General features: G+C 43.4%; 1 protein-coding gene across 3 annotated transcripts in view; it reads left to right on the forward strand.

Annotated features, from left to right (window-relative positions):
• LOC146555572 (fatty acyl-CoA reductase 1) overlaps window positions 1–21,188 on the forward strand; it is a 63,009-nt gene that overhangs the window by 27,079 nt on the left and 14,742 nt on the right. For all 3 annotated transcript variants that reach the window (XR_014889222.1, XM_085252276.1, XM_085252275.1), the window contains exons 3-4: window positions 15,175–15,350; window positions 21,003–21,182. Coding sequence is in view for 2 of the 3 variants with exons in the window: in XM_085252276.1 (XP_085108402.1) it covers window positions 15,175–15,350; window positions 21,003–21,182 (356 nt within the window). In the remaining variant the exon portion in view is untranslated. The remainder of the gene's footprint in view (window positions 1–15,174; window positions 15,351–21,002; window positions 21,183–21,188) is intronic.

The following is a 21,188-nucleotide window of genomic DNA, read 5'->3' on the forward strand; positions in this document are numbered from 1 at the left end:
TTCTAGTCTGGGTATGAGTAGTGTCAGCTTGAGACGACCTATCCAGGTTAGGGTCCAGGGCGCAATTAAAGTCCCCTCCTATGATATAAAGGCCCTCCAAGGTTGATATTGTGAGAAATAGATTTTCATAGAAGGATGGGTTATCCTCGTTGGGGCCATAGATATTTATCAGGTTTATTTCTAACATGGAGATACGGCCCTGCACAATTACATATCTCCCGTTTGGATCTGTAATCACCCTCGTAGTTTGAAATGGGATTGACTTATGTATAAGAGTAATGACTCTTCTGGCATGTCTAGTAAAAGAAGAGACCTGACCCTGCCATCTTTTGGTTAATAAATGTATCTCTGATGCAGTAAGATGAGATTCTTGTAGGAAAATAATTCTAGAGTTAAAATGTTTTAGTCGGTTTAATACTTGTTTCAGTTTAGCTAACTTCCGTATCCCCCTAACGTTCCAGGTCGTAATGTTAACGTTCAAAATGTTTTCTTTAGTTGTCCTCTCCATAAAATATTGTCAGACTGTTTACTTAAATAAACAAAGTAAAGGAAAAATTGAAGAAGCAGGTTTGCACATACATTCACACACTCACACATACCAGATAAAGAACTTGTAAACAATTTCTGATTGAACATTTTCATTTCCTTGTTGGAAATGTCTCCCCCCTCCCTTGAACAAATTATTTGGAGGGCGTTAATCCACGTCACTGAGGAGTAACTAGTCAACGCGACCTCTCCAAAACCCCATAAATCAGACAGTGTATACTAACCATATGATACAGATTTTTTCCCCAGTAATAAAGTAAAGTTTACCCTTGGTAGGACAAAACAAAAAAAGACTTAGTTGAGGTTCAGCTGTTAATATACAACCCAAAAACGATTGCGATCAAACTTAGAACGAATATGCGCTTAAAAACGCTCAGTTATGTTAACATAAGTTCAATTCAATTTTATTTATATAGCACCAAATCACAACATAAGTCGCCTCAAGGCGCTTCATAGATACAGAGAAAAACCCAACAATCATATGACCCCCTATGAGCAAGCACTTTGGCAACAGTGGGAAGGAAAAACTCCCTTTTAACAGGAAGAAACCTCCGGCAGAACCAGGCTCAGGGAGGGGCGGCCATCTGCTGCGACCGGTTGGGGTGAGAGAAGGAAGACAGGATAAAAGACATGCTGTGGAAGAGAGACAGAGGTTAATAACAGATATGATTCAATGCAGAGAGGTCTGTTAATACATAGTGAGCGAGAAAGGTGACTGGAAAGGAAAAACTCAATGCATCATGGGAATCCCCCGGCAGCCTATGTCTATTGCAGCATAACTAAGGGAGGATTCAGGGTCACCTGGTCCAGCCCTAACTATATGCTTTAGCAAAAAGGAAAGTTTTAAGCCTAATCTTGAAAGTAGAGATAGTGTCTGTCCCACATAAATTCGAGCTCAAAATTTTATCGGTCTCTTATCAGTGACTCAATTACTGGTCAGTTATGTTGAAGCAGAGGCAGTCTTATGGAGTGTCTTAATGGTTAACCTGTTGTTTAACCGACTCACTGGTGTTGAGCATCTTCTGCTGTTTCCTTCGGCAGATTCTTGTAGAATTTTTCGGCTTCTTGAGGTGTTGAGAAGAGGTGGATCTTTCCACCGTACAGGATCCCGAGTCTGCACGGGTTGTGCTGGAATCCACGGAAGGCATTGATATCAATACACAGTTTGACAACCGGGTGAAATCACCGTCGGATCCGAACCGTCTCCGCAGACAGATCCTGTGCAAATGTGATCTTGGCCCCATCATGTGTAATTTGTTGTTTTCTTGCTTCCCGATATACCAGTTCCTTCTCTTGGAATTTTAAGAAATGAACAAGCACCGCTCTGCTCTGGTTTGGTTTCCCGGAGGCAAGCGTGCGATGCACTCGTTCCAGTGTGAATGACTTGTCGGGCGCTAGCCCCAGCCACTTAGGTAGCAGGATGTTAATAAAGTGGAAGAGTGATTGTTGCCCCTCTGCTCCCTCTTTTATGCCGAAGACGCGCAGGTTCTTTCGTCGTCCGCGGTTTTCCAAATCATCTGTTTTGGCTTCAAGAAGTGCGATTCGTTTGATAGCCGAGTTCAGTGACGTTTCTGTTTTCTCAAGTGTGCTTTCAACTTCGGCAATGCGGGCTTCGGCCTCTTCGATATGAGCCCCCTGGTTCAATATGTCTTGCTTTACCTCCGAGACTTTACCCTCCAGTGCAGTCACTGCGCTCGCCATCCCAGTCAGTCTTATATCGATGCTGTCCAACTTGGCTCCAAAATCCGACCGGAGTGATTTGAGTTCATCCGGGGGTCCACTTCATTATTCACCCCTGTGTATCTGGTGTGCTTTGAGAAGTAGGAGAATATGAGTGCACTGGATGTTTAATAAAGTCGGGAGGCTTTGGGGCAAAGGATGTCCTAAGGACAAAAAGATCAGAGAGAAAAGCTGCGGGTTGAGAGGAAATGGGTGAAGGAGACAACAGCAGAGGGAAGAAAGGAGGAGAGAGGTGAGGATGAGCTCCGAATATGTGGCGTCAGCTGTATCAGCAGCAAAGCATGACTCAACAAAAACCTCCAAACTGTTTTCGACTTAATGAGGACCAAAGGATTGACGCTGGCTGTGCGTCGATGTGCTCGCTCGCAGGCGATGCGTGCTCCGGCCTCTGCTCTCTGTGTACCATCAGCCTCAAACTGTCAGTACACCTAAGAAAACCTCCTCTGTATCACTCCTCCTTCCTGTGATAGCATCTATTTTTACTGCTCTCATTGAACCTTGCTGCTGCATTCATTATTCTCACAGCTGCTGTGATGGCAGTGGAGCAGCAGTTGGAGAATGCGTACCTTAACGTAGCACAACACTTTTTTTGGGGGGGGGGGTGTATTAGTTTTTTTGGTTTTTTTTGGTTTTATTTCTCCCTCCTCTTGTCAAGGTGACTGCGATGCCTCCGCTTCAGAGACTGCCTCTCACCATGTAATTAGTTTACTCTGACACAACAGCGCTGTAAAAGTGCCAGTTATAACACCCTGTAATTTAGGCTCAGCAGAAATGGCGAGAGTGGGCGACAAGGAGAGGAGTTTCACATGCACGGCCCTCCTCTGCTGTGGCTTTCAGGGGAGAAAAGTAATCGTTGACGATCAAACGGTTTATTTGTCGACGCTTCAGCAACAGAGCTGCATAATTTGTATACTTAGGGTTATGTTAACTTGGTTTAATGCTGCAAGTCTAGAAAGCCTGAACCTGTAAGAAGTCTAAGGGTTTTGGATTAAAGAGCACTTTTAATTTCTACATTATACATACAAGTTACTAAATGAACAATGATTATGCACTAAATAAATCAAATAAAACAAAGTAAATAACACGGTGTTTGTGTAATAAAAGCCAGGGTACTCAACGCAAACAATGGGGAAACTGTAGGAGCGCTAAGCACTGACTGACAGAGTCCATCAGATCTTTCACATAGTTCTTCAAAATGCATACAAAAAGTCCATTTTTAGGGTTGCACGTGTCTTAGCTATTGTTTTGAAGCCACTACATTAAACTAACTCAAGCGTTCTACATTTGGCCTCTGTGAAAGTAAAATCGTTTGAGATGGCATCAGACAACTTCTGGGTTTGAAAAGTAAGGCCATTGTTCTTAGAGCCCATCGGGGGCAGTATCTGTGGCCTTACTGAAGTCTGTCGGAAAATGACCCGTGGTCCTGGCTCTCTTCGGGTCATATTAAAGAAAAAATGAAACCCATTTTGTACATTTTGCTTATTTCAAGTTTCTTTGGGCAGGATTATTAGGATGTGCGCTGTTAATTGTTTTGCAGATGGCAACAGCAGAAACATTCAGCTCGAGGCTTCACAAACAAATCACACTTCATCTGACATATATACACTGCTTCTGGTTAGTTACTGTGGGTTTGCTCAGACCCCTAAAGGTAATTTACTCCAGTTTACTGCAGAAGAAGTCGCTTCAGCAGTTGGGAGCAGTCTGATTCAGTCAGTTACCAATTATGGTTATCAATCATTGCCTGCCTTTTTATGGCATCAGTTAGCCATTTTAATTCAAAATTACCAAGGGAAAAAGGAATTTGAACATTTATAACAACTACATAAATGACAGAAGCCATCTTTAAGGAAATTTATCTAATTTAGACTTTGGCTTTTTTTTTTCTCCCCACATCTGTGTTTTGGGAAGCTGTCCAGTCGTCCACCTTTTGTATACATGTTTTTTTTCTTTAATGAAATCTGTCAGTCATCATAATGTGCCAGTTTGATTCTTTACTGCTGCCAAATTAGCTGAATGGAAGTTTCCAAGACAATTTCAGCCTAATGAGGATTCATTAAGCTGGATTAGTGAAGCCTTGTATGAAGAACAAGTCCTGGAGGAGTCACTGGGAAACCCCACAAAGCCGCACTAGCAGATCTGTGTCACACAGCAGCACCATGCAGGCAAATTAAAAAAAAAAAAAAAAAAAAAAAAAAATCAATAAAAGGAAATATAATGTTGTAAATTGTTTGTGTACAATCAGATTTTTTTATTATTTTTAACACATCTCCCACTTGTGTTTGCAGTATTTCCCCTGCCATCAGGTTTTTCATTGGTTTTGGCATCCGTCTATTAGTGTCTGCTATCAGGTCACTGCTTGATGCTCTGCCAACCGCAGGCTCGCTCATGCTCAGTCTGCATTCAGAAGTGATGTCATTAAGTTTCCATGACCAAGCTTCAACTACTAATTGGTATTCATGCAAGTCCTCGGGTCAGTATTATTCTGTTCAGATTTGGGATAATTCATGAAGGCGAACCGCTTCGTCTCTCAAGTAGCCTCTCTTCTCCTCCTTCAAACCAGGCCAGTATCTTTTCTTACCACCTGTTGCTAGGTAACGGCCAAGAGATCTGTCCCATTGTGTTTTTCAAAGGATGCAATCAGATGAGCTGCCCCGAGCAGGAAAAGGACAAACCGATAGGAATCTCATTGTTTCTGTGCTTCTCCGCTGCTCCGACTCTGACATTTAAGCTCTGTCTCTCTCTGTTTCTGTCTGCGCTGAGGCTTCTTTGATTCACTGAAAACATTTGGATGACTGCAGCTCTTTCTGCGGTACCGGGTGCCGAATGGCATGTCAGGCACTTGATAAGTAGGCCTTTGGGTACAAAAAAGCCTCTCTCCTGCTCTGTGGCATGCTTTTCCCACCCACTAGCAGGCTGTTGAAGCCTAGTCATAGTGTTTGAGGCTTTACAGCACACTGCAGAACCAGCTCTGTAACTGTGAAGGATGTGCTGGGCTGTCAGCTGAAGAGGTGGAAAGTGGAATGCTTGCGGTAGGAACTGGGGTCTTCTGGAATTTAGCCGACAAGGCAGGATCCTGTAACCGGGGGGGGGCTCTGTAGTCATGCTGGAGAGGCTGTTCACTGATCAGTGTGGCAGCTGGAGCACAGATGGCTCTAAATGATCATAAACGTTCTGCCTGCATTAGGTTCATCTGGAGGCACTTCAGGAAGGAGTTGGAATGTTTAGAGACGTTGCAATTACAGCAGGCTGACTTGCGTCATTGTGAAGCTGCCCAGACTTGAACATAAAGAGAGTTATTAGTATGAATGTAGTGCATCACTGCTTGATGTATGATAAGATGCCTGAAATGCCTCCGCTTAAGACACGTCATGGAAATGGTCACACCCGAGTATGCGTGGAGCGAAAAAAGTATTCGAGTATTAACACGTGCTTACGGATATGATCCATTATAGATACCAGCATAAAGATTATCATTGTCTGTGATGCCAAAGTACTGAGCTCTGTGAAACACAAGTAACAAAAGTGTGACACTATTTCGTTTTTTACAAATTAAATGTCAATGTGAAAACAGCCGTGACTATGGATGGGGTCCTCTCCCTTCTCTGTGGTTTTCAGTCGTTTACCCATTATTACACTTTGATCTAATATAACTGCACTGTTGTATTGATTTCCTCTTGTTTGCATCCACAGCCAGGTGATCTTTCCAGCAGTATAAATATTCAAGTTTCATTGATTGCTGCTGTCCCTGACGGGCAACCCTGGGCTTCACTTGTGGAGCTGGGCATGAAATTCGTGCCAGCTGCCAGCATCTGAAGCATCTATCTATCGCTCCCCGGGGAAACGTCAGCCTGTTCTTATCCTGTTTCCCAATGTTAATTCCTGATTTAGTGCTTATTAGCTAAATCCTTCACTTAATGTGTGCCAGTGTGCATTGCAGTGTGTTTAAGGTGTGTTGAGGTGTGTATGTTTAAACAGCAATCTAAGGATGAAGGTGCGTGCAGTGACTTGGCATTTGCTGCTCTGACTCCTGCAAAGAGATGACTATTTAGAGCACATGATATGGCAGCTAGTCTGGCCTTCAGCATGCCATTTGTTCCTCTGTGGTTGTTTGTCGTGCAATAGCATGAATTAGGCAAACAGAATGAGGTGACCTAAAGCTCTAACACTCCTCCCTCGAGAGAGAATGAAAAGGATTGCATGTAGTTAGTCCACAAATTAAGTCAAGTTTATGAAACAGACCAGCATAATAAAGGTTGCTGGTGAAGCCGTTTGGGAAGAGGGGGTGTTCTTCCGGAGCTTGTTTCAGCCCTGCTCAGTGTTCCACAGATGTATGTGGAGGGAGACTACCTGACTACCTGAAACGCCATGTTTCTGTGAGGCTGAAAGTGTTGAGAACTGCAGTCCCTGGAGGTGCCACATGTGGCTGCTTCCAGACGTCTTCAGTTTCCTGTTCCTACCTCAACAGATTGTTGGCTTAAGGCTTAAAGTTAGTGGGTGTATTCTCTCAGGTGTCCCAACACCGGCTGCACCATTAGTCCCTGAACCGTACCTCAAGTCTCTATTTGTAGTGTTGATGTCTTTTGGAGTATTTTTACTAGAATTAATTAGTTAAAATGTTAATGTCCAGTAAGTTTGTGCTTCAGTTTTGATGAATGAAATTCAGGTATTTTATTAGGCTGTTATACAGCTGGTATCTGTGTCTGTTAGCCAACTTTTATGTCTGTCTGAGATAAGGCTGTGCGATGTGACCAAAATCTCATATCCCGATTTAAGACATCTATCGTCCGATAACGATATAAATCACAAAAACTTAAAATTTTCCGAAAATTCTGTGAATCTCGGGCAGCTCGACTTGCATGAAGTGTTTCCAGCTGGGCGTCGTGTACCTGGAGTCGAATGTTTTAACAGATGCATGAAACGATACATTTTTAGACATAAGTTGTAACGGCCGCTGTTTTCTTTGAGTATTTATTACACGGCGTGCTGCGGGGAAAAGCCTGTTCTAACGTTTGAGTCTAAGGTTTATTTTTTAGCACCTGACGGCTCTTTTTTTACTTCTCATCCGTAAATACTCTGCATACTCTTTCACGTGATTCGGTTTATTTTGAAAAGTCTCAACAGGATCTTGAGCTTTATTCTGAAAGGTTTATGTGGAAAATAAACAATCGGACACGCGATGGTTTTATCGTTATTGTTGCTAAGGACAACGCATAAAAACAGGCGCTTGTCCGTCCATAGTGTGTTTATAATAAATATAAGAGAAAGAGAGAACTTTAAGAAATTAATAGAGCCACTACAGTGACCATCAAAATGATGAAAAAATATTGCCGTGAACAGTTTATTTTGCGACACCACGAAACAAACAATAGCGTAAAATGAAACGATAGACGTTTTTATATCGTGATCCGATATATATCGTTATATCGAACAGCCCTAGTCTGAGAATGCGTTTTATGTTCTGTATCTCATCCTTGAAAGAAAAATAACCCTGAAGTATTTAAAGAATCAAATCATGAATCAAGGCTTTTTAATATTGTATGAACAGCTGGAGGCAAGTGAAGTCAACAAATGGGGCTTAACTAAAGAACGAAAACACATGGTTTCAGATTTGGTCGGGTCGAGATGAATGCAATCCTGTTTCCTGTCATTAAAGGGGCAGAGAGGGTCACAGAGAGGCGGTTTTGTCCTCGGAAACACCCTCAGATCAGTGTGAAAGAACCTAGTTTCTGACGTGTTGCCTTAAAGATGATATTTTAATAGTAGACGGAAATAATATACACAGTTGTTGGCGATCCACATTCTTCAAAAAGAATGTCTTCAAACGAAATATTTAACGTCACTTTATTGTTTGTAAGAGATTCGGCCCACTTTTCTTTCAGAACTGCCTTTTCATAGTCATGTCACAGATTCAACAAGGTGCTGGAAGTCTTCCTCAGATTCTGGTCCATGTTGACATGATAGCATCACACAGCTGCATTGCACCATCACATCCCAAAGGTGATCTACAGGATTGAGATCTGCTGGCTGTCGAGGCCATTTGAGAGCCGTGAACTAATGGTAATGTTCAGGATTTGAGCTTTGGCATGATGGTGATGCCCAGTGGTCCCCAGGTAGTGGGTAAAGCAAGCTGACGGGAGTGGTGCTTGGGTTATTTACCACTGTGGTTATCTGTTCTCCTTTGTTTCCCATTCTGATGCTTCAGCAGGTCGACTTGACCGTGTCTGCATGCCTAAATGCACTGAGTTTCTGCCATATGATTGGTTGATTAGATATTTGCATTAATGAGTCGCTGAGCAGGTGCACCTAATAAATCATTACTATGACTATTGACTCAAATCGGACATCATTTGTCTAATCCAGTGCATCACATGTGGTTAATGATCACATTCTTTCTGCATAAAAGCAGAGTGCAAATGGCTGCGAATGCAATGAGATTTGTTTTGAGCTAATGTCACTCTGACCTTTTACTGCCTGAGCAAAACTATAAAAGGTCCAGAGAGGCCTTGTAGATTGGTGGCACCAGACTGCTGTAAATCCGGTACTCAAACAATGATGGGCTTTCCTGTGGCAAGCACAAAGAGTTAACGCTGAGGAGGGGAGTGCTGGAATTAATTATCAAGTGAACTTGGCATTTATAAATGGTAAGAGAGCACAGCTAATTATCTGCAGCATTTAATATGGGCAGAAAAGCAAGCAGCGCACACAATCTTGCTTATGTCTCTCCTTTTGCTCTTGGAGGGTAATAAAATTCCCCTTCGCTCAGCAGGAGGTCATTGTCTTAAAGACTGGAAGCCAGCGGCCTCCCGAACGCCAAGCCCAGAAACTCTGCATTTGCTGTCACCGCAGACTTGATTACTGCCCTCGTATTGATCGCTTCAGTTGAGTGTACGACGTAAGCACGGCCATGAGAAAACCCTCCATTTTCATTACTTTGCTTTAGTGAGCTGTTCCCCACAAATCGTGATCAGTTGGATGAGATGGCTGAATAGAGAGAATGGGTATTGTCTCTCTTAAGCAAGTCGTGAAATATAAAGCCTTGTAAAGGCGGCATTTGCTGCCAGGTAAACCAGAACTCTCCCTCCTGCATTTACCTTGTTCCACCTATTTTCATCAACTATTTTTTGGTATCTTGGTGCCAGGTACCCAGAAAAAGCTAATCGTTATTAAGGCGGTATTTCTGAAACGGCAGGTATTGTTTTGGGGGGGTTTTCTGTTTTGTTTTGTTTTTAACTGTGAGGAGGAGTGTGCTGAAATGTGTTGTGACACAGGATTGTAAAATGTATGTTTTATATCACGGGAGACGATTGGAAATGAACCCATTTTTTTTTCCTTAATTTGCTGAGAGCTTCAGGAGGGTTAGACACATCTGTCCTCCTTCACAGCTTCCCATGAGAGTCCTTGCATTTCTGATTTCTCCCCAGGCTCAGCGCTTCATCCTTACCGCGGGTGTTGTCACTGAGGCAGACGGGAGAGAGGGAACCTCACTGGTATCTGGAAATATAATGATGGTTATTCAGCATCCTTCACCCTATCTAGAACCTTTTGTTGACAGCCCAGGAGGAGATTTGGTTTGTGCGAGTATCCTATTATTTGACTAATTTAGTCAGTGCATGCCAGGAAATGGAGGTCGGCACTGGAGGTACAGATACATTAATTGCTTCTTTCTAACACGTTGTGGTAGAGCTTCCCCGGCTAATATAAACTACCCGGTATGGTCGTCTCAGGTAGTCGGCGGGGAAAGGTGCTACAAATGAACAGATTAAAAGAGAAGGGTTCCATGAATGTGAGTCTTGGCTCGAGGTCAAGAAACTGAATTTGTTTACTGATTAAAGATGGAGAGGCATTAGGCAGTAGCTGTGTACCCCTGTCTTTATCTCCTTTCAAACACACACATTCTTTTCCATTAATCTGATGACCTCTGAGTAACCTACATGTGCAGGTTTCAAAGCAGTCAAGCTAATATCAAAATATCTGCTCTATGCTTCCCATTCGTTGTCCATAGAACCAGCTGTGCAGTGCATTTCAAACTTTCTTGCCGATATAAAGTTGAGGCTAAGCCAGCCGCCCGTTATTTTTCACTTTTGTGAGGATCAGAAATGAAGTTTTACTTTACAAATAGACTTCTGATGAGATCCAACTGAAGAAAAAAAAAAGTCAATTTAATTTTAAAAAGAAAATTATCTTATGAAACTTTTATTTTGTATCAGACAGCAGCAGGATGCATCCACAGGGGGACTGTTGCATGCTGCAGGGCTGAAAAGACTGATGAAGCCAGCAAGGTTATGCAACCCTGTGTCTGACGGAAGCATTGAAAACATTCAGGGTATTGCATGCATTTGTTGTGGAAGCCGTGCTGGAAAACGTGTTGGGGAACAAAGACAACAGGCGGTGACAGGATGTATTGTCACCTAGGTGACCAAACAGGATGTTTTTATATGTACTGTCACTCATTCAAAGTGCAGAAGAGCTGCATGTAAACAAAACTGAGGTGCCGGCTTTAGAAAAATTACAGAAATTACACTCCTAGGTCTGATATAAGAAAGACAAAGAGGAAGAAAGAAATGTGGGACTTTGTTTAAAAGCATTATGACTCTTCTGGTTTGCTGCCGGGGCCACCAGCCTCTCAGGAGGTCACGTTGGACCTGAAGCGTGCAAAGCATACCTATCATTAGCTCTGCTTTGTGCTGTGTCCCATTGTTACCTGACATTTTGGCAGCATAACAGTCTGAGACATCGCCAATGATCTCACAGCTTTTGTGTGTCGTCTTTTTGCTCATTTTGTGCAGCTCTCTTTGAACTTTTTTGGTCCTGGAGAATCGAGGAAATGGTCTGTGTGAAGGGTCCAGTAAAAAAAAAAAAAAAAAAAAAAAAAAAACACGCAAGAAGAGTGGAGTTAAAGGGCAGTTAGCGAGAAGTGAGGCTGTTCAAATGGCATCTCGGTTTGGTGGGCTGAAAGGAAAGTGCCATTAGTGTTGGGTTTCTGTGAAAGTCCACACAGTGGCTGCTTGAAGCACTCTTGATGGAGGATTTATTGCCCTTTGGGTCTACAAAATGACACTCGATTGCACTGGAAGTACAGGTGATGACCACATTCAGACCTGTGCGTTAAACCAAAGGAGTTACTTTATACTTCTGAAACTGCTGCTTGTTCAAGGCCATGACTTTGTTTCAGGATGCAGCACTGAAACACTTGGCTGTGGTGATGTTTCACCCTCCAACACCCACCCCCACCCTCACAGCATCCTCCAAACTGGTGGGCTATTGTCTTCCTGTACAAGGCGGTTTGCTCACTAACACCCGTGAGTTGGAGAAGGGTGCAGTGGTAAATACGTGCAGTGGAAGGCTGGCACAGGCCACTTATCGCCCAGAGAGCTTTTTACAAAGCAGGGCCTCAATCCCACAATGCCATTCTCTGCCTGCGCCTGTAACAAAGAGCTCTCTGAAGCTCACATTGTACGCCCTCTTTCACCCTTTTGACCCTGATGCTCTTTCTCCGTTCTGGCTTTTTCTGTAGTTTAACTTTGGGTTACAAGTGCTTCAGTGATCTGCACGTGCCATGATTTGGTGAGCTGTAGTCAGAGTGCACGACAAAATGTAATATTTATTCATTTAATCCTTTTTAAATGTGCATACTGATTGTGTAGTGCATGGAGACTGCATTTCTGTGTGTAGCAGAGAGTACAGTTTCACACAACCAGATAAGAGAGAAGTGAGCAGCTGGGAGAGAAAGAAGAAGCTTCTTGCTCAGAGCTGCTTGTGTACCTGCTCACCTACTACGAGTTCAAATGTAGAGGAGGCTTTCTTTGTTCCTGGCAGCTCGTTTCTCGTTTTGCCAAAGAAAATCTGAGCTATGTTTTGCAGGCGGACTTTGCCAGTAAGTTGATAAACGTATGCTGTTGAGTAAATGCTGTATTTCCCTATTTTTATTTTATTACGTGTGCTGGTAGGGTGAAGTCAGGACGGGGCTGTCGCAACAAAGTGGCACTTGTCTCTTAAGAGATCATCCAGAACATCACAGGAAGCTCTACTGCAAATCATAAACTATGGGAAGGATGAGGACTGTTACACATAAAAGCTGCACTCACTTTCTTTTAAAATAAACTTAGTTTTCAAAGAACAGTAGTATTTTAAGTATAAATATTGGAGATGCGCCGATATCTGCGATAACTGTTAACCAGGAAATACTTGCCTTCTTCTTCAGTAGATCATCTGCCTCCATCTCATCTTATCCCCAGTGTCCTCTCTGTGACACTCGCCCCCTGCATGTCATTTTTCACTACACCCATGAATCTTCTCTGTTGTCTTCCTCTTTTCCTCCTTCCTGGCAGTTCCACATTCAACATTCAATATGTCCACTCTTCTGGAGAATGAGGCGTTCCCAAGCTAGCAGTATTAATAATCTCTCCTGTATATCCTGGAACTTCCCGCAGGGTCCCTACATTCCTTAAAGCCCTCACCTAGGAGGTGTCCAATGAGGCATCCTAGTGAGATGCCCAGATGGCTACTTCTGATGTGGAGAAATGGCAGCTTTACTATCATTATATAGCTTGTTATATATTGTTTAAAGTTGGCAAGCAGTAACCTCATCAGTTTAGTCTTTCTGCACTGTCTGTGTTATATCAAGAATATCAGCTTACATACTGTTATGTTCGTCATGCTCTGCACCGTTTGTGGTCAGAGGATGGAGGAAATTGCTCACCCTTTTTCAGTTGCTGGGTTGCTAACGTGGTTTTAGCCTGAAGAAATGTTGCAAATCTCATTAAGCCACAGTTGCACTGTCAAATTTTGCGTGTGCTTGGGCGGCATTTGTGAAAACACTTGTTGGAGTTTTAACACTTCTTTCTTTAAGTGTCAGAGCTGTGAATACGTTGTCCTACCGCCGGAGCTCTTTTAGCTGATGACAGCTACCCTTGAGCCTCATCACATGCGAGTAGAGCAGAGCATAAGCACTTGGGGAAAGTTCAGTTTTTGTTATATTTGTGTTCAAGGAAAAACCAAAAAAGGCGGCTCCTTGAATCATGCAGCACAGAAAGGACAGTTTTTGCAGTGCTGATATTTTTTGGAGAAAGCTGCACACAGAATCTTTTCCTCTGCTCCTGCTCCCTGCAGACTCCGTTACTACCAGCTGTTGGCCTCGAGCAGAGGGAGATAACGCTGTTACTTTTCATTACATAATAATAACGGCTCTACATGAGCATGGAGAAAATCCCTTACACCCCCCCAACCCCACCCCTTTCTCTCAGATGTTATGACAGTGCATACTGTACATGCGGGCTCGTTCCTAATATGGGCAGTATGGTGTACAGTATTGGGAGCGAGTAGGGTGCCATTAAAAAGCAAGGGATTGATGAGGATACAGAGCATGACTGTAAAGAGCTGTTTAAGTCAACTTCTGTCCTCTAAGCGAGAGATCTCTGCTTTTAGGACAGCTGACACACACAGGGCGGCACTTCCATAACAGAGCGCACGCGTTTTGATGCCAATCCCTTCACTTCCCCTCTCACTCCCCTTCTTTTCTCCTTCTCATCCTTTAATATCTGTCTGTGAAAGCCCTTTTGAACACAGCTGCTCTGTGCAGCAAGGCAAAGCCAAATTTCCTGGTAGGAGCTGCACAGATAAATGCATGACATCTGACTCCGCTGCCTTTGGGAAGCATCTCCTGACTCAAACATTGGCTTGACATGCTCAGCTCTCTGCAGGGTGTCGGGCAGCGAACGGCGTGTGATACACGAGCCGGTAAATCTAGACGAGACTTCACATAATCCCCGCCTCCATGTTGGAATATTTTCTCCGGCACGAAGTCGGCGAACGGCAGCGTAAACAGGTGGAATAACACGAGTAGGGTTTGCGTTTCAGCATGAATGTACAGCAGAGCGCGGCGAACAGCGGCACAAATGGCCCTGTCAGATACAGGTCAGAGGTTTACAGCCCTGATAGGAATTCACTCCCCGTTTTATACAAAAATCCTTTCTTTAGAGAGGAGATTACTTTTGCAAGCTGACTCACTGACCCGTGTTTACTTTGAGACATTTATCAAGAAACACTCCACAGTGTGACTCATGGCACAGATGGATAAATCTCATTGGTCGATGGCAGGCACGCTACTTTTTTTTTTTCTCTCTCTCTGCTCTCACATCTGTAGCCTACCTGGCTTAACACCTAGTCCCATCTTCTTTTAGTTGAAGCCATTCATTAGTGAAAAAAGGCACCTTTAATTAAGACTTCATAGTCAATTCACAGAGCTCATTTATCAATTAACTGTCATGATTATAATTGGAATTAATGCTGCTTTGAAACTCAATTGGACGCATCTTTCCTTTTGTTTTAGTAGCTTTCAATAAGGTAGAGCAGCAAAATGAGAGTTACTAGGTCCACCCTGTTAAAACAGATGCACTCTAATACAACATTACTACTCATGAGGTGAGTTTACTTTTCAGTCTGTTTGCTTTCCTTTCTATGTGCCGTTTCCACATTTTGAGTTAAGTTGCGATTCTAAACAGTCCAGTCTGACCGGTCTTATCTCGTCCACGTTGACTATCGCTGCTTTGGTGAAATGAAAATGTACAGGTCATTTGCATCAGAACAATCTCCTCACCTGAAGCGATTATGCAAAGTACATTTGCGTTCCTTGCCATGGTGTTTTAGTGTTTGAGTCGACTGTAATAGTTCTTCTCTCCCTGACAGCTATAAGCAAAGTTTGTTTATACAGCTCACTTCGTACACAGCATCAATGCAATGCCAATGTCCACATCTTACGAGAAAGCACAGCCTTCTTCAAGTTTAAGAAAAATGTATATGGCATTTAAATGTTCGATTATTTGAACGCTGCTGATGAATTAGCTAAGACATAAAAGTCTTTCCTTTAGTGATTTCTGTTTTGTCTGGCAGCTTTTCGACCGTGTGAGGGAGGAAAACCCTGATTTCCACCAGAAGATCATCCCAATCAGCAGCGAGCTGACGCAGCCGGGCCTGGCCATCAGCCCAGAGGATGTGGAGAAGCTCACCACCTGCATCAACATCGTCTTCCACTGCGCCGCCACCATCCGCTTCGATGAGCCGCTCAAGTGAGGACCACGTGCATTTCATCCATTTTTTTATTTTTTTATTTATTTTTTTTTCCAACACAATGAACACACAGACTCCTGCTGCTTTGTTTCATTATTACACCTCATTACAATCCTGTTCCACTTTATGCAAGGTGTCTTTATTGCTGAGTAAATGTTGCTTGTAGCAGGAACTTGCTGTTGAGAGGGTGCACTCCAGAGGATGTGCAATTCAATGAGCATGACGGTAATGTTTCATTGACATGACGCAAAGAGGAAGTGGAGCAGGATGAGGGTGTGGAGAAATCAACCGTTTCTACGAGTTTGTAAAATCACCTATAAGAAAATAGATGGTTCCTATTTTACTCAGGGAGTCGTGGCATGTTCGGAGTGTTGGTAGGATGCGATTCAGTCAGTGTTGAGTCGGTATTAAGATAGCCGGTCAGTCTGGATTGATTGTGATGTCTTCAGAGGCTCCAACGTCCCAGTGAGGACGTCTCGCTCGTTACTGGTCTATGAGGAGCTTTGCTGAATGTAGAGTTGTTGAATTCTGATGTGAGCACTGTGATGACCTCGTTATGTTGTGCTCCTTTAGATAATGTGTTGATGTTCTCCTCCGACTAGTCATACCTGTAACTTCCTGTCATAAGCAACAACGATCCGTCCTATAATGTTCGAATCCTGTTCACCAAAAGACCCGACAATAATACAGAGAAAACCCCAACAATGAGACGACCCAGTATGAGCAAGCACTTGGCAAAAGTCGGAAGGAAAAACTCCCTTTTAACAGGAAGAAACATCTGAAAGAATCAGGCTCAGGAAGGAGCGGCCATCTGTCGTGACTGGTTATAGGGTGATGGGAGGAAGACCGGACAAAAGACTCACTGTGTCTGAGAGCCAGAGATTATTAATATCTAATGATTAAATCCAGAGTCCTGTATAAACACAGAGGGAGTGAAGAAGAAATAGTCCATTATGGGAAGCCCCCGGCAGCCTAGGCCGGTGAGGTCTGGTCTGAGGTCAGTTGGTCATAGCTGGGAGGCGGCAGGGAAGCCATTTGTATAGACTGGGCCTGAGCCTGCAAGCTTGTGTAAAAATATACAAACATGGTGTGCAGCTTTCTTTGTCTTGCTGTACAAATGCCCAGCCTGGACTGCACTGGATCCTTCATGTAAAAAATTATCTGCAGAGTGAAACGGATGAGCCGAGAAACCGAAAAGAGAAGAATGATTGGCATTCCTGCTTATAGCTTGTGTCTGGACACTTTCAGTTGCACTGCATTTTTGGGATTTTGTAAGTCTGATTACACACATGTTGACCCCACGTGATGATTAGATCTTCAGTTTTAGCTTCTTTTAAGCAGGGAAATTCCTCCCAAGATAAGCGAGTGAGGCCGTCCCTTCAGTGTGTTTGCAGCCTCCGTGTGCATGGATGAGTGGAGGTAGATCATTTGTCTGACGTGGTGTAGTGCTGCTCTTTAAAAGCTCCCTGAAGATGGGTGTTCAGAGGCGGGCCAGTTTGAGTGACAGCTCAGTTAGGACTGCTGCACTGCACTGAGCTGCACACCGATTCATATCGATCTCTTAGTGCTTTAGTCTCTCTCTGTCTCTGTATCTTTCTCTCTCAGTGGCCTTTATCTTCTCTCTTCTTTTATTTCTTCATATGACTTCACTGGGTTTTTTACTCACGCCTCCCCTTTTTGTCATCTCAGAGTCATTATTCTTGTCTGGTGACCGGCAGCCTTGTAAGCAGTGCAGAGGCCATAAATCAGAAGAGTCTGCTTAAGGCTCGAGAGTCAGTCCAGGGCTTTTCAGCCCGACACCTCAGCTGGTCTTCATCCTGTGCAAGTCTTTATCCACACTTAAAGGATCATTGCTATTTATTGAAAGCTGGTTTTAACTTGAAACTTATTTCTATTTATCATAGGCTTGATCAAACTAAGGTAATCTGTGAGTAAAGAGAGATTTTCACCCTATAATGTTCTGTGCAGTGGGTTAAAATTTCTAGAAATCATGACCTGGTTACCAGGAACTGCAGAAACAAGTGCCCCTCTACCCTTGGGTAGAGGTTCTTCTTCGTAATGAGCTGTGACAGGATGTAAACATTCATGGTATCCTCCCCTCAGCTGAACTACAATGTCAGGTAGCTGCTAGCTTGCTTCCTGACATTGTAGTTTTAAATGAACTTGCAAGAAAGCCATAAGAGGAAAATATATGTTTGATTTTTGGGGTGAAGTGGCCTTTTTAAAGAAGAAAGCAGCACTGAGTGTTAATATTAGAGCTGCTAGTGATTTAATATTGATTCATCGATCTGTCACTTTATCAATACACAGTTCTGTGCTTCAGAGAAGTACTGATAAAATGTACAGTAGTAATGATAATACTTGGGGCAGTCTAAGCATTAAGCAGATATTAAACGACTCTTGAAATTTAGGAAAATTATCCGATAAACAAATTCTACAAAAACCCTTAAAGTGATTTTATTCTAAGATTATTACTTTGAAGTCTTATAACCTCGGTGGCTTCATATGAGTAAAAATCAGCAGCTGGGAGTTTCTTTTGTTTGCTAACTCGAGCTTTTCTCTAAAGGACCGTGACCCTTACAGACAACTGTCTGAAACAGATAACATCCAGTGAGCTTTGTGAAAGCTTTGTTGATGACAGAGGAGACTGGTCAGACTGCTTCAAGCGGATAGGAAGGAAATAGTAACTCGAATAACCACCAAATATGCAGAATAGCATCTCGGAACACAAAACGCATTGAACCCTGCTGCTACAGCAGCAGAAGACCATACAGTGTGCCACTCCTGTCAGCTAAGGACAGGAAACTGGGTCTACAATTCACACTGGCCCACGAAAACTGGGACAATAGAAGAAGCGTCTGAGCAGCAACATTCAGGTGTTAGGATAAGAATTTGTTGTAAACAACATGAGAGCATGAATCATTCGGCACTTTGGACCCATAGCACCAGTTATTCACTCTTCAAACACCACAGCCTGCCTGAGTATTGTCGCTGACCATGTCCATCGCTTTATGACCACATTGGACCGTCTTCAGTGTCTTGAACGCTGTACTCAAAGGGCCTCCACAGTCAGCAGATCTCAATAGCTGGTAGTTTCTGATGAGTGCCTATACTGGTCTGTAGTTGTTGCATCTGAGTCATAACTGCAAAGACAGATGGGTGATGAGTCAGGAGCAGGAAGGGGCGCAGTGGTGCCTCCATCTTCCCTCTGTAGTCCCGCTGGCGTGACGCCCTGCATATGGTCCCAGAAGATGGAGGGGCGATGACACGCCCCCACAGCACTCAAAAGCTCACCGGGTGATCGCCACCGCAGTCTTCATCGTCCTGCCGCTGCCAACAGCCTGACCGCACCTGATTCGTGCCACTGGACCGTTCGCCCACAGCTTTTTGCCTCTCGGTTCTCCCGCGACCTCGTGATCGACACCCACGCTGAGCCGGAGAATCATGCAGTGTCTGTTGAAACTGACCACAGCGTTTCTCGTCTTTGCTCTAGGCAAAATGGACTCTGTATGTTGTTGTAGTTCTGCTGCAGAGCTGACGCACATCCACAGCTGAGGGCTGAGGTTTATAAAGTGAAATGTGTTGTGTGGGTGGCCTACAGGAGGATTATCAATCACATGTGGGTTGAGTTGTTTTTGTTTCTTCTTCTTCTGGCAGTTAGGATTTTGTTGTTGTCATCTCTTTAAGAAAACATTTTTAAAACGATAAAGGCCAGCACCTTGATTATTCTTGCATAAGTTTGAGTCGGATACACGTGCTTCCTTTCACCAGAGATGGAGTCTTTTTATAGAGGTGACGCAAGACAGGTGAGGACGCCAATTATAGATTTCATTGGCAGAATGAAGATGATGGCAGCGATAAACATGAGGCGTGAGAAGTCAGGGTAAGAGTGGTGATGAATGAGATGTGCCATGGTGTTATGAGTGGCTGGCTGCTTATGTGGAGGCCTACACAGGTGAGCCAGTATTCTCCTAACAAGCCTCACTGCCTCCTACTGGAGGGAACCCTGCAGGGAGAGCAGAAAGAGGAGGCTGTAACAGCTTTAGACAGTATAGAGTCAGAGGATTGCTAATTACAACACTTGTCTCATCATTATAAGACCAGTATCTATTAGACTTGTATAAATAAATGGCCAGCTAGGCCCTACTTATGTTTATTTTCTACTTTATCAATGGTTTAAATTGGGAGGGGGGATTTAATCTCTTAAACTATCATGCAATTAATAACTTCATTACTCTATCTGCATTTGTTCTCATTTTGTGGTCCTCGGGATTTTTCTGTCTTCAGAGAAACACTTTTTTAAAAAATGTTTCTGCTTTTGGACTGTTGAGGTGAAATGCTGCTGCGTCATTTATAAGGTTATAGTCTCTGTGTTTAAGAAGAGAAAGTCAACAAAAGAAGGAGCAACAAGTTATCACTTTGCCAGATTTTGCAGGTGTAAAGCGGCGTGCATTAGGGCTGTGCGATATGACCAAAATCTCATATCCCGATTTAAGAATTCTGTCGTCAGATAACGATATAAATCACAAAAATGTAACATTTTCTGTAAGTTCTGTGAATCTCGGGCAGCTCGTCTTGCGGGAAGCGTTTCCAGCTGCGAGTCATGTAGCTGGAGTCCAATTTTTTAACAGATGCATGAAACTATATTTTTAGACATAAGTTGTAACGGCCGCCGTTTTCTATTACACAGCGTGCTGCGGGGAAAAGCCTGTTCTAAAGTTTGAGTCTAAGGTTTATTTTTTAGCACCTGATGGCTCTTTTTTACTTCTCATCCTAATCTGCACTTTCACGTAATTCAGTTTACTTTGAAAAGTCTCAACAGGATCTTGAGCTTTATTGTGAAAGGTTTATGTGGAACATAAACAAGCGGACAGGCGATGGTGTTACCGTCGTTGTTGCTAACCACAACGCATAAAAACAGGCGCTTGTCTGTCCATAGTGTGGTTATATTAAATATAAGAGAAAGAGAGAACTTTAAGAAATTAATATAGCCACTACAGTGACCATCAAAACGATGAAAAAAATATTGCCGTAAACAGTTTATTTTGCGACACCACGAAACAAACGATAGCGTAAAATGAAAGGATAGAAGTTTTTATATTGTCATCCGATATATATCGTTATATCGAACAGCCCTAGCGTGCATTGTTCAGGACCGTTCTCTGCATCGATTCAGAGCCGCAGTAGATGCTGTAATGCTCAGTCTTGGCTTTGACTGGTACTACAAGATGAAAAGAGCGAAAATGATGAGGCTAATACATGTTTTTCCCCTCCTTCTCATTTAGTCTTGTTCTCTCTCCCTCTCCTCTGTTTGATTTCATGCCTCTCTATCCCGCCGTGTCACTCTGCTCCGGCTTGAATTTTTTTGCAAATTCCTGCTCCTTTGCAAATTCATATTTGAATGGTACACTCAGTCGTCAGCAAACAAACGCTTATACATGCAAATACAAAGATAGTAGTAGTCTAGCAAACACGAACACACACACACAACGACTTTCCCTGCACACACTGAACCTGAGCACGCACACACAAACTTTTCCCTCCCACACAGACTCATTTGCACGACCTTTCCTCCCACATCTACATACACACACTCCCAGAGACGTGCAGTCTTTTTAACACCGTATGAATCTCTCTCTCCTCTCCTGCAGACACGCCCTGCAGCTCAACGTGATTGCCACACAGCAGCTCCTCAGCCTGGCCCAGCAGATGCATCACCTCGAGGCCTTCATTCACATCTCCACCGCCTATGCAAACTGCAATCGCAAGCACATTGATGAGGTCATCTACCCGCCGCCCGTCGAGCCCAAGAAACTCATAGACTCCCTTGAGTGAGT

This window comes from Mchenga conophoros, linkage group LG17, assembly GCF_057382185.1.
Source record: "Mchenga conophoros isolate Kocher_MC1m ecotype Shallow Benthic linkage group LG17, M_conophoros_male_GT1.1, whole genome shotgun sequence".
Lineage (NCBI taxonomy): Eukaryota > Metazoa > Chordata > Actinopteri > Cichliformes > Cichlidae > Mchenga > Mchenga conophoros.